The sequence below is a fragment of the Pagrus pagrus genome (genome assembly GCF_965226575.1).
Source record: "Pagrus pagrus genome assembly, chromosome: 3".
NCBI lineage: Eukaryota > Metazoa > Chordata > Actinopteri > Spariformes > Sparidae > Pagrus > Pagrus pagrus.
In genome coordinates, this window is record NC_140187.1 from 17,277,719 (window position 1) to 17,294,727 (window position 17,009).

The following is a 17,009-nucleotide window of genomic DNA, read 5'->3' on the forward strand; positions in this document are numbered from 1 at the left end:
ATCCCAAACTGGGAAATTAAAGTGTAGCAGCAGCATTACACACAGAGACAATGACAACACAATGAAATAAAAAGAACAACCTAGACATATTAACATAGCAATATAAAATGTAATATAAAATGTATATATATAAAAAATATGTATAAAAATGTGTAAATAAGCAGTATTGATGTATAAATGAGCAGTATTGATTGTGGTGCAAAATAAAATATAAGGTGCAGTGAACAGATGAGGTGCAGAACAGTGTACAGACATATAAAGTGCGTAGAGACTGTATGTTATGACCAGAGTCTTAGCTGTTATTGTATGGTGTGATGGCATGTGGCAGGAAAGATTTCCTGTATCTGTCCCTTCGACAGCGGAGCTGAAGCAGCCTGTGAGAGAAGGTACTCCGCTGCCTGTCTACTGTGACTGTGATGGAGAGGGTGCTGATCATTGTCCATGATGGATAAAAGCTTCTTCAGCATTCTCCTCTCCACCATGGTCTCAAAAGAGTCCAGCCTGAGACCAAGTACAGAGCCAGCCTTCTTGATGATTTTATCAAGTCTGTTAGTGTCGCTGGCTCTGATGCTGCTGCCCCAACACACAGCAGCAAAGAAAATGGCGCTGGCAACAACAGACTGGTAGAAGATCTCCAACATCTTGCTGCACACGTTGAAGGATCTCAGCTTCCTCAGGAAATAGAGTCTGCTCATCCCCTTCTTGTACATAGCCTCGGTATTAGTTTTCCAGTCCAGTCTGTTGTCGATCACCACTCCCAGGTACTTGTAGTCGTCCACCTCTTCCACCGCCTCCCCCCTGATCCGTAGTGGCTGTGAAGGCATCTTCTTCCTCCTGAAGTAAATCACCATCTCTCTGGTCTTGTTGACATTCAGTCTCAGGTGATTCTGTTCGGACCACTCAGCAAAGTTGTCTACCAGTGTCCCGACTGCCCCTCCTCTCCCTCTCTTATACACCCGACAACAGCTGAGTCGTCAGAAAACTTCTGCAGGTAACACGACTCAGAGTTGTACTGAAAGTCAGTGGTGTATAAGGTGAAGAGGAAGGGAGAAAGCACAGTTCCCTGTGGAGCTCCTGTATCACTGACCACCACATCAGACAGGACACTGCCCAGACGGACGAACTGTGGCCTGCCTGTCAAGTAGTCAGTAATCCAGGAGATCCATGCGTCGTCAACACCCATCACCTGCAGCTTCTCACCAAGTAGCAGAGGTTGAATGGTGTTGAAAGCTCTGGAGAAATCAAAGAATGTGATCCTCACAGTGCCTCCTCCACCATCCAGATGCATATGGGCTCGCTCCAGCAGGTAGACGACAGCATCATCGACTCCTAAATAGGGCTGATAGGCAAATTGCAAAGGGTCCAGAAACGTCCTCACCTGTGAGGGCGACTGGTCTGTAGTCTGCCGGGTCGGATGGTCTAATTGTATATGATTAAGATTGTCTTTATTTATCCCACAACGGGGAAATTCACGTTACAACAGCTCAAGGTGCAACAGTACAAGTAGAATCAGAAAAATATGCATAGAAATATTAACTATTAAATAGAAAATAAATAGAAAAACACAAGATATTTACAAAAAACAACAAGATATTTACAAAAGCAAACAAGTGGGTGGAAAGTGACTGTTCATGTAGTGCTTGAGTTAAACAGTCTGATGACTGTGGAGATAAATGATCTGCGGTAAAGCTCCTTCTTACACAGTGAGGTGGGTGTAAGAGTCTGCTGCTGAAAGAGCTGCTCAAGGCTTCCACAAACTGGTGCAGGGGGTGAGAGGTGGTCCATTATTGACGTCAGCTTGGCTAACACCTCTGCTCAGAATTTAAATGTAAACGCAGCTCTCAAAATGATTGACTTTTATTTTTAAATACATAGACTTAGACAGCAAAACTATTTAAGTCAGTTATTTGTGTTTTTCCTTTTTTCTTTTCTTTGTTTATACCAGTATTGCCTGTGCAATGTTTACAGACATTAATAAATGCCACACAAAAATGTTTCTTTCATCTAGTTGTCAGACACTTGCATTAAATATATGATTGTATATATACCTCTGAAAAACACTGAGAGGTCTCTTAGGTTTTCTATTGTCTTTGATCGTTTCACAAGCAGTACTTTTAAAAGTCTCTCACATACTGTAAACCGAATGAATGTGAAAGCAAAACAATCTTATCTGGGACTTCCCTCTGTCACATTACTTGGCAGAGTGGTTTATCTGGTTAAGGCAGCTGTCTGGGTGTTTGATCATTCAGTTGTTGCTGCACCTGCCAGGAGGAGCTGAACCTACAGTAAATGGTGGGTACATCTGCATTCCTGACTTTCAAGGTCTTCCACATGTGGTAATGTTAATCCATTCTGTTAATATATATAGTATACAATATTCTGTGTTTATACACTACTTAATGAAATAAGTATATATTGTCTTGGTTTACTTCCTCCCTGCTGTCTCTGTCTTCTTCTTTCAGTCTCCCTCTCTCTTACTTTCTCTTTGTGTTTATCAATCAAGTCATTTGCATAGATTTCTCTTTACATACACATCATGATTATGTTTCTATTTTAGGAACATGGAAGGGAAGTTGCTGACGCTTACAAACAGTGTATGTACTGTGTAGTCTACATTAAAAGTGTATGGTTATGGCACATCCTAAAACAAATTCATACGTATTTAGAAGATATTTCTTAATGTTAATCTTGTGTTGTGACCATTTTCAGATAAATATTACCATTTTTATTCAATCTGCTTTGGTCTTGGATGGGGAATAGCACTTTATAGACCCTATCGTTGTAAGTACAGTAACTTTCTCGGAACAATCTACATTTCCAATTTTCTTATTTACCATCAAACCTACCCTCTATTGTATTTGATTGGTACATTTCAACTTTGAAACATGCACTCTGAGTCTTAATGTCCTTGCTGCATTTCCAGCACTCGCAGTTCCTTTAGCTCTTGCTGTGTTCTTCACGTTTCTGTTTGAGGTTGTTGGCGTAATATCTGGTAAGATGAACTTTGTTTTAAACTTTCCACCAGTATTTTAAAACATATTAGCTGTTATTGTTATTGTTTTTACCAGAGGGTGTTCCTTTTTCAGAATGCTGTACATGGAATGTTAGATGACAACTTAATTATATGTTTTGTTGCTCAACAATGTTTACTTTGTCTGCTTCCTGTCAGACCTGCCAGCCCATACAAGGAGATGTAAAGGTCGTCCATATGACATAAAAGGTATACACGCCTAATAAATGATTTGTTTATGATTCATGCCAGCATTTTATTTTTAACTTACAGCATATTAATAATAACAACAAAATATGTATATATCACTATCAAGTGTTAATAATTGGTTCATTAATATCTAATGGCGTATGCATTATTTATAGCTGATCAATAATGGAGTGAGCAATAACATTGCTGGAAAGATGCAGCTACCATCAATACATATAGTATATATGATTAAACAATGACCTTGAATTCTTATTATAAATTATTACCCACATTCAGACCTGTTCTTCATAATGATTATACTTTTCCTTTACCTGTGTTTAGATGTTTACTGGGGATTTGCTTTTGCACTTTTTGTGGCCATCCTGAACCTCAAATCATACCACGGTAAAGCTACATGACTTATACAGCACATGTTATATGCCTTGGGAAAATATTATTTCTGTAATGTCATGTTGTGCTTTATTCCAGTCTACACACTGTCATATGGATGTGGAATCATTGTGTTTGCTCTAAGAGGAGTAAAACGGAAATACAGCTCTCTATGGTGGGTAGGATTACAAAAAAAAGAGCTTATCTAAGTTTTTCACATTGTTCTGATAGATTGGCGGCCTTTGTGGCTTTATTACAGTTTCAATTCAGTGTCTTTTAATGTTGTTTCAAAGTGAAAGGACGGTATTTGTATGATCTAAGAGTGTTATTTGTCTCTTTTGGACAGGGAGCTGAGAGAAAGACAACAACCCTGGTGGTAGAGAGACTGTAAAACCACATGGTCAATTAAATTCAGTGCAAAGTACAGAAATGTGTGTGTGTGAACTTTAGACTCACAGATGTTGAATTCTACCGGGAAGTCATGCAAACAAGATCATATACTGTGGTTATCTGTCATAACAGTAAATAAATAATTAATTAATAAACTTGTAAAACACATGATGCAGACATGTACAGTATGAATTTTGTTACACTTATGTATCTTGTCAATAATCATGGTTTTCTATCACTTTCTTACTTACTGTTTAAAAAAAATCTTTAAGGACAGATTCCTCCGTGTACGTGTGTGTGTACATGTGTTTCTCACACAGGCAAATTTATGAGACAACTTTCAGACCAAAGGTCAGTTTTGGGGACCGCTTGTCCAACCAATCAAAAAATATGTCTGTGTCTGAAAAGCTGATTTATGGGCCACTGGTTATGGTTAGAGTTAGAGTAAGTCTCCAGGAAATTAATGAATGTATGTGTAAATGTAAGCAATATTGTGTGTGTGTGTGTGTGTGTGTGTGTGTGTGTGTGTGTGTGTATTTACACTGCTTGAACTACACATATTAACCCAAATTAATGGAAAAGAACAAACAATTGTAAATGCTCGTGTGTCCCCAAAAGTGATATGAATCTACTTGTATGTGTTTGTGTGTGCATGTGTGTGTGTGCTCTGACTTATGCCACTTCTGGGGACACACGTCCGACTACAGCCCAGTTAATTTGGGACGACTGGTGCAATTGGGGACACACATTGTGTGTGTGTGTGTGTGTGTGTGTGTGTGTGTGTGAACTGCTTGCATGACAAACACTGACACAAATTAGGGGAAAAGAACAAAATATTGGAAATGCTCAAAGTCAAATGCAGAGGGCTTTATTACATGAAAGTAAGGTACATAGAAAATTTCAAGTAACAAAGAAAGTGTTTGTTCTTGGGTTCATAAGTCGGATGTATCTCTACCTTCATCGTCACAATCACCCACATTCTCCATTCTCCAGCACTTGAGAGGCCCTCAGCCCCTCCAGCTTATGTTAAAAAAAGAAAGATGATGCCACTGAGCACAATGATTATCATCACACTGCTGGTATGGTCCAGTTGTACAGCACAAATGAACACTGAGGTGTGTAAGTTGATGGTAACTTTAAAATTAATAACAAAAAAAAAAAAATTCAGTGCTGAAGAGATGAAATGAAACAGTTTAAATTGTCTGAGGATGTGATTCGTGGTTTCGAGTGACTGCTCTTTATGACCTACGTACATTTGTTTGATTTTTTTTCTCCACTACCATCTACAAACAACAACTCAATTAGCTTCTCTCTGACACTGTTGTCATGAGAAACACTGAAAAACTACACCCCACCCAGTTTATTGAGAGCTACATCAGAACAATATAAAAACATTTCCTTTTGAATGAAGTTAATCAAAAAGCATTTAAAAAAACACACCAGAGCATCACATGGTACTTATGTTGAACATGTAATAATGTATGGTTTTGTATCGTGAGCATCCACCGCTGAAAAAGTTGGTTATTTTGACGACAGAAACTCTGAGTTTAGATATGAGGATATGTATCTGTCCTTGTGTCTGGTGTGATGGACGCATGAAAGAGAGGTAAACTACTTGAAAGTGTACGGCACAAAATCACATTACTTCGGTACACACTTAGGGGGCATTCACAGTGAAGGAATTTAAAGAGCTGGGTGTCGTGTGAATCAAAAACATACTCGACTGTTTATCGTCATCTGCAGGGGTGTGATAGAAGTGGGTGGGGCGAGGAAAAAAAGTTACTTGGCATTGGTAGAGCTGCTGAGCATTTTGCGGACAGCTTGGGCAATGGCATCACGGTCGATGCCGTAGATCTTGAGCAGCTCTTGAGGTTTGCCACTGCGAGGAACATGGGACACAGCCAGGCGGTGCAGATTGAAGCCAGACTCGTTGACCATAGCTGAGGACACTGCCTCCCCAAGGCCGCCTGTGGAATGACAATTCATCACATGAGAGAGATGTTGAGGGAAGACTAATCATCCATGGTGGTGGTGGAAGAAGTATTCAGATCCTTTATTGTAAGTAAAAGAAGCAACGCCACACTTGAAAATCTCCTCGAGAAGTAAAAGCAGTTTACCTGCACCATATTCTATAAGATCATCATATGTTTGTGACATCTCCATCCTGTGAGGACCATGTATCTCTAAAAAGTTCCAACAGCTCTGTTTTCAGCTTGGGGATGACGTATTTTTGACCTAATCCAAGAGGGTTGTGATAATGTTTATTTATCTTAAAGGATAAGTACCGTTTTTTACAACCTGGACCTTATTTCCAGCAAAAGATATGGTCATTTACTCACCCAGATAACTTTGGTGTCATTCGGCGTCGTTCGGACGAAATTAGATCCAGTGTAGCGGCGATATATCCATATAATGCGAGTAACGGGGCACCGACACACAGCCTCTATATAACGCATTATCTGCCACGAAACTAGTTCATTTCACTAATATTTTGTTACGATATGCTAGCGCTATTAGCCTCTGAGTCCGGGCTCGTCCGTTATCAACATCCGGGGTCAAACTAGCAGTAGCAGCTACAGGTAAACAAGCTGGGCTGTCGCGGGTGCGCGCGCAGCTCAGAGACGACATCTTCCAGGTCAGAGGTAGTAGCTCAACCTACAGACCCCGGATGTTGACAATAGACGAGCCCGGACTCAGAGGCTAATAGCGCTAGCATTTCATAACAAAATATTGATGAAATTAACTAGTTTCGTGGCAGATAATGTGTTATATAGAGGCTGTGTGTCGATGCCCCGTTACTCCCATTATATGGATATATCGCCGCTACACTGGATCTAATTTCGTCCGAACGACGCCGAATGACACCAAAGTTATCTGGGTGAGTAAATGACCATATCTTTTGCTGGAAATAAGGTCCAGGTTGTAAAAAACGGTACTTATCCTTTAAGTAGGAGCGACAGTTAATTCTCCAATTAATCAGAAAAAAAAGAACCATTCAGAACCATCAGATTTGGAGATACATGGTTTTAACTGGACAGGAAGGATATGAAAAATTGTAATCTGTAAAGTAATAAGTAACTATAGCTTTCAGGCAAATCTAGTGGAGTAAAAAGTACAATATTTGACTCGGAGCTTGACAGAAGTAATGTAACTTGATGTGCAGACTAGTTTATCATTCTTTATTTTAAAATTGTAATCCTGTTGGTAAATCCCCATTTTATTGAAGGCATCTCAAATCTAATTACATATTGTTTCTATAATTTTACCAGATACAATTACCTTTTTTTGTATCCTAATAACATTCTCCCGTTACATGTACTCTGATACTCTCCAAGCTTGGCTGTGTATTAACATAATATCATCACATGCAGTATACATGTACACAAAATAGAGAGGAAAATAAATCATCTAAACATGTCCCCTTGTACTCTATACCCTCTTAGTCCAGATGTAAATGCACGAGATATCCTAACATCAGACTGATTACAGTTGCCAAATATCCTTTGTCTAGTCGAGTCCATGCCATCACCAATCCCCTCTCTCTTAACAGGCACAGGGCATGGCTGTCTGTGCTATTTAGGTCACAGAGAGCCCCATGGGCACATGCTCAGTTAAAGAAATCTGACAGCACTCTGCCTCTCTGCCTCTCACACTTACAAAATGCACCACAATACCAATACCTTGCCTGCAATGAGGGGACACAGCAGTCAGCCTCCCTTCACAGCCAATACGCAAATGCCACCACATCACCTCTCTGTAGCTGAACCAATGGACGCATGCCACCGCAACACACCCGACGATGTGGACCAATGGCAGAGCCCAGCTGTGTTACGCTGAGAAGCGTGTTGCTGCTAGGTGGGTAGTGGTCATACAATATGCAGGAGCTGAACTGTTTTATAGAGCTTACCTTCATAGTAGTGGTCTTCCACGGTGATGATTCGTCCCCTAGTGGCACGTGTGTGGTCGATGATGGTTTTGGTATCCAGTGGTTTGATTGTGAAGGGGTCAATGACCCTGACGGTGATTCGCTCTGGAAATTCAGGTAATTTAATTGAGTAATACAACATGGAAAAAAATCGCTGCAACTGTGAGACGCAGTCCATATAATGGCACTAAGATAAGAATGGCTTTATAAATCCTGTGTTTTTTAACTAGTGATTAATATCACTATCACAGTGAAAATCACAATTGGCTCTGCTGTAGGTGAGGGTATTTCTCCACGTAAAGCAATTATTATCTATGTATGCAAAGCAGTGAAAAAGACCAGGCAGAATGCTAGGGGAAGTCTAAAAAGATTAAAGGTCCCATATTATGGTTATTTACAGGTTCATATTTTTATTTTGGGTGTCTACTAAAAATATTTACGTGCTTTAATGTAAAAAAAACACACTATTTTTCTCATACTGTCCATTACTGCAGCATCTCTATGCTCCCTCTGGATGAACACTCCGATTTAGCGCCTGTCTCTTTAAGGCCCCCCTCCCAGAAAGCCCAATCAGCTCTGACTGGTCAGCTCTGAGAGGCCTGAGCAAATACTGCCCTCTGTGTTTCAGCATCAGATCTGCTTTTTTTTGCAACCATGTTCATGCTGGGGGTGTGGCTGACTGTATAACTGTAAATCACAACCTTAAAGAAGTCTTGGCGGCTTGTTAAAAAGGTTTTTCTGAATACGGGCAGCGTGCATTTGTTCGTGGACTGAGCATTTTGATGCTTTCACAGTATTTCTACAGCACCTACATCTGTTTTATGATAATAAAAAAAAGACATGGCCATCTTTCTAAGGGCTATATCGTAGGTAACTGGACTTGTTTCAGTTTCTTGAAGACGTTTCACCTCTCATTGAAGAGGCTTCTTCAGTTCTAACTAACTGGAGGGGAGTTGCAGGCTTGGTTGCAAAGCCTGAAGATGACTGAGAACCTTCATCAACACATGTTTTCTACAATATGGGACCTTTAATAAGAATCACATCAAAGGATGGATGATACAACAGGTTTTATCTCAGGAAATTTAAGATGCAATTTATTTAAGAAATATAATATTCTGTCCTTCTTTTGCTCAAAGGTGGCATTTAATGTACTGTACCTTTCTTTAAATGTTCAGCTGCAGCCAGGGCCTCGTGCAAAGTCACTCCAGCTGCCACCACAGTCACCTGGTCCTCTTTGCTCTGGTACACCACCTGACAGAGGGAAATGTATTTCCTTCTTTGTCACTCCAATCGTTGTCAACAGTGTTTTCTTTTTTCTTATTTCCCTTTCAGTCCTAACAGATATACAAGCAGAAGGACGCCTCACCTTCGCCTGTCCAACATGAAAGTCCTCGTTGCTGTTATAGATGATGGCGCTGTCTTGGCGGCTGGTTCGGATGTAGCAAACACCCTTTACAAAGGGAAACATGACAATTAGCAGACAGCAGATAGGATGTTTTTGCTGATGGATAAATGTTCCACAGATACTGCACTTACCTTTGTGGTTGCGGCCAGTTCCACGGCCTTCTCTGTAGACACACCGTCACTGGGATAGAAAATGGTCGCTGTGGGAAGAGCTCTGAACATAGCCATGTCCTCTAGACCCATCAGAGAGGGGCCTTCCTCTCCTGTAATATATGTATATTTATAGTTGATTTCCCGCATCCAACATTCATAAAATCCTCAAAATGATTTGACAGGTCAGGTGAGCTGATACATGCAGATCCAGAGAGCCAGACTTTGCATGCAGTGTACCTGCACTAACAGAGGGACACCTGGTTCCCTGCTGACAGCTTCCAGGGCAGACAGGAAGGGAGAAAAGGGGAGGATTGAGTACTAGCTGCAAGGCCGAAGAGGGTAAATGGTAAGGAAAACAGGATTAGAGGGAAAGAGAAAGGATTGAAACAACTGCACACACAAAAACACACAGATCATTCTTATATATATTCACACCAATTAGGAATACAGTGGATATGGTCTGAGGAAGTGTTGTGAAGTGTCTGGCTTCAGTGAGAGGGGAGTAAAGGTGGATTTTGTGAAGGTGTGGGTGGGTAAGGTGTGTGAAAGGGCTGTGGTGGGCATGGTTCATTAGCAGCAGTTGACTAACCGGTGGACAAGCCGCAGTGGGAGCCACACAGGTTGATGTTGCTCTCAGAGATGGCTGCCATGCGGAGCTGGTCGTAGGCGCGGGTGAAAAAGGAAGCAAGAGTGCTGGCAAACACAACGTTCCTCTCACGGGCAGCACACCCCATGGCAACACTGACCTGTGAAAGGAATTTATATTAATTTAAGACAAGAGATCACAAGAGATATAACATGTAGACACAGGTCACACGTGCTGGATGCTAAAAAGATCACCCAGAGGGTCAAATATCGGTGGCACAAACCATATTTTGAAAGACTCTTTGAACCAAATTCCATGGTAAGCAGAGAGTCAGTGAGGAGAGATTTCTCTGAAGCTTTGCAGCTTATTTTCCCATATGGGTGGAATCAGCAGCATACCTCCTCTTACAAATAATTTCCTTTGTCCTGTCTCCACAATTCTCCCCAATCCCACAACGTCTTCCCTTTGCTTTGTGAAAAGCAGCAGCGAAACATCCATGAAAGTGCAAATGTGATGTTAGATAAATTCTTACAGATATAATCAAAGAAGACAAATGGCTTCTTTAAAGGCTGCACTTTAACTAGTTTCATCCAAAGTGTCCAGTAGAATATAATGTATCTGTGTTTTTGCAGCAGATAAGGGTTTGATTTTATGGTGTTAATCCTTATTTATAAAGCAATAGTTTCTTTAATCTAATTTCAATACGACACAAAAATGTCGTCATTCAACTTTTGACTTCTCTCACGCATTCAGCCAGATGGTCCCACCCTCTGCGCTGATTAATATTTTACTTCTGAATACACTTGTCATAACCGCTCATCATCATACACATGCCTGACCTACATTGGAGTTGGCTGCTGCTGGAGCTGTTACAGCGCAAGCAAAGGAATTAATGTCTGATAGCCCTGCTGCCATTTACTAATCCAAGATCGGATAAAATAATGACAGGCAGAGGAAGGATGCTGCCCGGATACTGGTGTCAGCAGCAGCCACATTGGCCATAAGTGGGCAAATGGGTCGTGTCTTTGCCCGTCCTTACATTATGTATAGATGGTCATGTATAATTAAGTGACACAGGCTCAGACACACAGCTGTGAGATGCACAGTAAGACGCACTTATATCAAGTCGGAGCTGAGAACACAGTATTAAAGAGAGAGGGAGGTTTTGTTTGTGTTTTTTTAAAATAAACTTTCAAAAATGTGAGAATATTCTACCAAAAATACCATAAAGCAAATATAGATGGCTTTGTTAATAAAAATAATAATCTACAGAGTCTTGAGAGATCATACCATGTTCTGCTGAGCGATGTAGCACTCCACAAAGCGGTTGGGATGCTCATTCTTGAAGATCTCTGAGTAGGTGAGGTTGTTGGTGTCTCCATCGAGGGCCACAACACGTTCATTGTAGCGGCCTAACTTGGCCAACGCCATCCCATATGCCTTCCGTGTGGCAATCTTTAAAGAAAGAAAAAACATTAATCATCTTTAAACATCACTGAGTAATTTCCCTCTGCTTGTGTACAGGTGACAAACCTTTTCTCCAGACTTGTAGCTGGGTGCGCTCGGCATCCTGATGTTCCTCAGGCTGACTGGCGGGGCGTCCTCGATGGGAGCAGGAGGGTACAGGTGCTTGCTGCTGTTCATGATGCGGCTCTGCAGGTCCTTCATCACCATGTCGGCCATGTCTTTGGGCAGAGGTTTGGCGTGCCACCCCAGCTTATCCTCTGCGGCTGAAACCACATAAACACGGCATCACGTTGGTTGAGAGTATGACATTTCTGCTGCCTGAGGGCGAGTAGTGTGGGATCATGGGAGTTGTTGTCTTTATTGTTAAACAATGACCATTCTGATGACTTAGGGCAGAAATGTTCATGGTAGAGGTAATGTTTTAGTTTTATTCATGTTATGTGAAAAAAATCACTCTCTCCCAGAAGTTATAGCAACAGACAACCAAATAAAATATAATAAAATTGATTCAAAATAAATTTTAAATTAGATTAAGGATATCTCTGGGTTTAAACATTCTCGCAAATATTTAGATAATGTAAGTACACAACTCGGTAAAATAGAGCAAAATCTTAGTCGTTTTTTGACATTTCCACACAGAAATGTTACTTATTATGTCTTTTAATATTGTTTAAGCTGGAAAACTGATGCTGTGTGCCTTAAAATCTAATATGCATTAGAGCGATGCATTTGCAGATGAGGAGCGGACAGTGACAGACAGACTATTACCTGGAATGCCTTTGCCCTTGATGGTTTTAGCAATGATGGCGGTGGGTTGATGGCGTGGCTGGCTCAGAGCCTTGCAAAGCTCCTCCACACTGTGTCCATCCACAATGATGGCATGCCAGCTATTCACACACACACACAAAGGCACACATTAAAACACACTTTGTACAGTATGATGTATAGGAAGATGGCATGGTCTCACACAAGACAGAATTCACTAAATGTAATAGTTGTGGATAGACAGATCTCTAGGTTTTCTGCGCTGTTACCCGAAAGCTTCGCAGCGTTTTTGATATTTCTCCACATGATGCTGCAGGGGTGCAGGGTCACTCTGGCCCAGACGGTTGATGTCCATGATGGCCACCAGGTTGTCCAGCTGGTAGTAGGAGGCAAATGACATGGCCTCCCAGACAGCACCCTCTGACATCTCACCATCCCCCACCAGGCAGTACACACGATAGCTGAGGTGGAGAACAGGGTGAGATGAGGGTGAGGGCGGGGTGTTCAAGAAGCAGGCAAATCTCACGTAAATGTTCTCTGACACATTTCCAGTCAGATTGATTCTCTTTTCCACTATCTGACAGTTGGCTCGGTAACCAGCTGTGACATGATAAAAGCTTCCCGAGGCCCCTGAAGGCGTGGCTGCTGAGTTTCACACCTGCCTCTGAGACAAGTCTCCCATAAGAATCCCACAGAGCCATTGAAATAGGGCAAATTATCATCTGATTATTCAAAAACATATAAACGATAAACAGTATTGTATAGGGTCAAATATTACCAATTTCCTCTTATTTGGTGTTTTATTTAATGTCATTTCCCCCCCGTCTTTACAAAGGAAATAAAATCAGCTTGTGATAATATATTAGAGCAATTGACTAAAAAATTAATGCATGGTTGGAAGCACTATGCATAAGCTTGATTCTGAGATTAAATCTGCTTGGATGGTAAAAATAAGTGAGATATGACTGCTGGGCCTGTGATTATTAGAGCAGAAGAATTGCGAGAGCAGAGCATGTAGCCGCAGCACACACCCACAGGATCTGGAAAACCCTTACCGCTCAAGTACAATGCGACCTAAAATTTTAATGAAGAAAGCTCAACAATGTTTGCTACATCAACACACTGTAATATTATGAATCTAAGTATTGTATGTCAAATTAATTTGGGTCAGTGCAAGTAATCTAAAATGTGTATAAGAACAAAAAATGCATATATGTATACTCAAATAGTAAAACTACAGAGCCAGTTTTCTGCTTATGTGTGAATCCACATTTATGACAGATTACCTGGACTTGTCAAAGTATTTGCCAGTGTAAGCCATTCCACAGGCCACACCAAGACCCTGGCCCAAGGAGCCGGTGGCTATATCCACAAACTGCTGCTTCTGAAATGCACACAACACACACAAAGTGAAGGGTTATTAAAACGTTCAGTACACTGGTTGTGCTGCACGAGAGGATGGCCAGTGTGTGAGTACATGTGGAAGCTTACTGGAGTTGGGTGGCCCTCCAGGGTGGAGTCAACGTGGCACAAGCTGAGCAGCTCGCTCTCCTTCAGGAAGCCTGCTTCAACCCACATGGAATACAGGGCCGGAGCAGCGTGACCCTGAGGAAGAGGAAACATCAACAGATCAGTGTTATAAACTGAAGTAATTCAAGGAAAAGATCAAATTCAGGACAGCATTTAGACAGAACCAAAAATAGAGAAATAAGGCCTCCTGTTCAGACAGGTAGGACTGAGTGATTGTCACCTTGGACAGGATGAAGCGGTCATTGTTAAAGTTGCGTGGGTCATCGTAGCGGTACTTCATGGTGTGGAAGAACAGCACCGACATGATTTCTGCCACACTGCAGCATGATGTGGGATGTCTGCACGACAGAGGAGAGGCTGCTGTTACCCACATGTCAGCCACACACGTGCACGCAGGAATGTACAGTAACCACAAAGACACACAGACTGCTTCAATTTAAACACATTTATTATTAATAGCAGGTTACTAAAATACCATTTTGCATATTATTACAGGCGGAAGGCGATGCTACTGTCTGGAAATGCTATTCTGTTTTTGCAGAGGTGTGACTGTAGATGAAGCCCAGGTAATCATGTTGTGAAATCATCCAGGAATGTAAATTTAATTTAATTTGAAAACCCAGAATGGCTAAAAGTTGGACAAGTTACTATATTAGAAATGCATTCAGACACACAGTAGGAAGAGCGTATGTGGTGCTAATAGAGCATGCTGCATGCAAAGGCCCCCAAATAGATTAGACAGAGAACCAGTTCTAAATACAATCGTACTGTTAAAATTAGAAAATAACTGGTGTAATGGTATTACTCTGCTTGATTGGCCAGCCAACTCGCCTGACCTATGAAGATCAGAGACACCAGACCCAACAATACAGACGAGCTGAAGGCAGCTGTCAAAGTAACTGGGGCTTCCATAACACCTCACAAGTACCACAGGCTGATCGCCTCCATGCTACGCGGCATTAATGCAGTAATTCGTGCAAAAAGAGTCCCGACCAAGTATTGAGTGCATAAATGAACATAGTTTTCAGAAGGTCGACATTTCTGTGTTATAAATCCTTTTTTTGATTGGTCTTATGTAATATTTATGTAACAACAGTTTGAGATTTTGGATTTACATGAGCTGTAAGGAGTAATCATCCAAATTAAATCAAAATAAGGCTTGAAATATTTCACTTTATGTGTAATAAATCTTGAATATATGAAAGTTTTACTTTTTGAATTCATTTACTTGAAAAATGAACTTTTCCATGACTTTCTAATTTTTGAGATGCACCTGTGATCTTGATTCTTTTAATTATAGAGACAATTCTGGGCAAAATCACCATTCTTAATAATATTTATGGTATAATATTACACACTGAATGATGCGGCAACAATCTATAAGTTAGCTATAAGAGGACATAATACACAGGATTTTAGTTTATCTTCATCACTTCCAAGTCTTAGTTTTGCAGCAACCACGTCTGCAACATGCAATCCCTCACCAAGCACTGCACATGGAAGGCAGCCTATTGTGCCTAATACCGCACAGTGGCATATTATGTGTTCAAAGTCAGAAATCAAACACAAAATTCATCCTGCAAAGAAACATAAGTAAATATAAAATTTTGAAATAGCCTAAATGCACCAAAGGACATATACATTTTTAGTTGTTCTCCAGAAAATGAAAATTTGATCACCTGAAAAAAATTTAATTTCAATGTCAGCTGTGATTAAAACGTATTGCAGTTGCGAATGTTAACTGCGCAACACTCAAAAGGATTAAAAAAGGATGCACTTAATTTTCTGCAACATGGTGCGTATTTCATATTCCATAAATGTCCAATAATGCAGAATAAAGTCTGTTGTGTAATGTAGATATTTTCATTTCATTTATTTAATTAAGAGGAAATCCAGATCACGACTTATCAAATAACAACTGTGGATGTTCAAATGATTCTGTCGGTGGACCAGAGGAGGAGAACAAAGGCAGGACATGATGTTCCTTTGGCCCTTCACATGTCCGAGTGTGTGTGTGTGTCTGCACATGTGACTGTGTTCATCTATGCATGTTGCAAAGCAATTTTAACTTTGCATTATGTTTTGCACCATTTTGTGTTTTTGCATTGTGCATTGCATTCACAGTTAAAAAGGTGATGTGTGAGAGTCAGTGGAGGCGACTCACCCGCTGCCCGCTGCAGTCGTTGCCTTGATGGAGTTGATTCGGAGGCGGTTGGCGATGTTCCTCAGCGCCTGCACTGTCTGCTGGTCAGGTTTGTGGTAATCCTCCATGAAGGCAAAATGTCAAGTTCCTCAGCACCAGAAAAAGTGGATCAGTTAAGATCTGTTTGGTGAGTTTTGTGTGTTTTGAATGTGTGTGTGTGAGAGAGTGAGGGTTGCCAAAGAGCAGCACCTGTATGTGTGTGTGTGAGTGATGGAGGCAGAGAGAAAGAGAGAGAGAATGGAGGAGAAGTTGGATTTATCCTATGAGGCGTGCAGACACATAGATGCACAAGGACACACACACACACACACAGAGGAGGAGGAGAGGAGGGGGAATCCAGTGACGTGAGCTGGGTGTTGCTGCTAAAATCCAATGGCAGTCATTTCATTGGCTACTGTGTGACTGGGATGGTGGAGGTGTGTCACAGTTACAAACGTGCCTTAGTATGTGCGTGTGTGTGTGTGTGTGTGTGTGTGTGTGTGTGTGTGTGTGTGTGTGTGTGTGTGTGTGTGTCTGTAAGGAGGGGCTGGATAATTTGGGGGAGGAGGGGAAACATTTGAAGCATCTCACCCTGATTCACTTTGGCTTTTCTGTCTAAACTAATACATCAGAGCTTGATGGTTGATTGTTCTTTGTTATTTACTCACACTCACAAACGCCCCACTCTCAAAACTCAGTTTTGAAAAGGCCCCAATTTGTTTTTGTTGGAAATTTAATAGGAAATAAAGATGATGAATGATCGATGAATAGAGATTTAAGAAAAGAGAACAAAAAAAAGAAATATGAGAAAGATAGAGGGCAAGAAAATTGATAAGATAAGATAAGATAAGATAAGATAGAACTTTATTTATCCTGAAGGAAATTCTTGTGCCAGATAATGCTCAGAATAACAGTAACATAAGAATAAAATACAAAAACACAATAAACTAATAACAAAAAAGTGTGCAAGATAATAAAAAGGGTATAAGTGAGCAAATGCTAAAATCAGTGTCAAATA

At 40.9% G+C, this 17,009-nt stretch overlaps 2 protein-coding genes across 2 annotated transcripts; one reads left to right on the forward strand and one right to left on the reverse strand.

Annotated features, from left to right (window-relative positions):
• The first annotated feature begins 2,214 nt into the window (after positions 1–2,214).
• LOC311254909 (uncharacterized protein) lies at positions 2,215–4,072 on the forward strand. The gene is made up of 8 exons (XM_084348960.1): positions 2,215–2,292; positions 2,558–2,594; positions 2,710–2,781; positions 2,924–2,992; positions 3,170–3,220; positions 3,542–3,604; positions 3,689–3,764; positions 3,936–4,072. The coding sequence occupies exons 1-8, from the start codon at positions 2,290–2,292 to the stop codon at positions 3,967–3,969; spliced, it is 405 nt and encodes a 134-aa protein (XP_084205086.1). The 5' UTR covers positions 2,215–2,289; the 3' UTR covers positions 3,970–4,072.
• Positions 4,073–4,831: 759 nt separating this feature from the next.
• Positions 4,832–16,214, reverse strand: LOC311254636 (transketolase-like). Its single transcript, XM_084348508.1, has 14 exons — positions 15,974–16,214; positions 14,030–14,147; positions 13,771–13,884; positions 13,566–13,663; positions 12,549–12,740; positions 12,283–12,401; positions 11,581–11,777; positions 11,338–11,502; positions 10,051–10,207; positions 9,441–9,571; positions 9,271–9,354; positions 9,062–9,155; positions 7,887–8,009; positions 4,832–5,946 (listed from the first exon to the last, which is right to left on the reverse strand). The coding sequence occupies exons 1-14, from the start codon at positions 16,078–16,080 to the stop codon at positions 5,759–5,761; spliced, it is 1,887 nt and encodes a 628-aa protein (XP_084204634.1). The 5' UTR covers positions 16,081–16,214; the 3' UTR covers positions 4,832–5,758.
• Between the last annotated feature and the right edge of the window lie 795 nt (positions 16,215–17,009).

Coding starts and splice junctions, on each gene's coding strand:
- LOC311254909 (XM_084348960.1), top strand. Junction 2,993..3,169: donor GGTTGTTGGCGTAATATCTG/GTAAGATGAACT, acceptor GCTTCCTGTCAG/ACCTGCCAGCCCATACAAGG. Junction 3,765..3,935: donor CGGAAATACAGCTCTCTATG/GTGGGTAGGATT, acceptor TCTTTTGGACAG/GGAGCTGAGAGAAAGACAAC.
- LOC311254636 (XM_084348508.1), bottom strand. CDS start 16,080: ATGGAGGATTACCACAAACCTGACCAGCAGACAGTGCAGGCGCTGAGG. Junction 14,148..15,973: donor ACGACTGCAGCGGGCAGCGG/GTGAGTCGCCTC, acceptor TCTGTCGTGCAG/ACATCCCACATCATGCTGCA. Junction 13,664..13,770: donor TGGAGGGCCACCCAACTCCA/GTAAGCTTCCAC, acceptor TGTGCATTTCAG/AAGCAGCAGTTTGTGGATAT.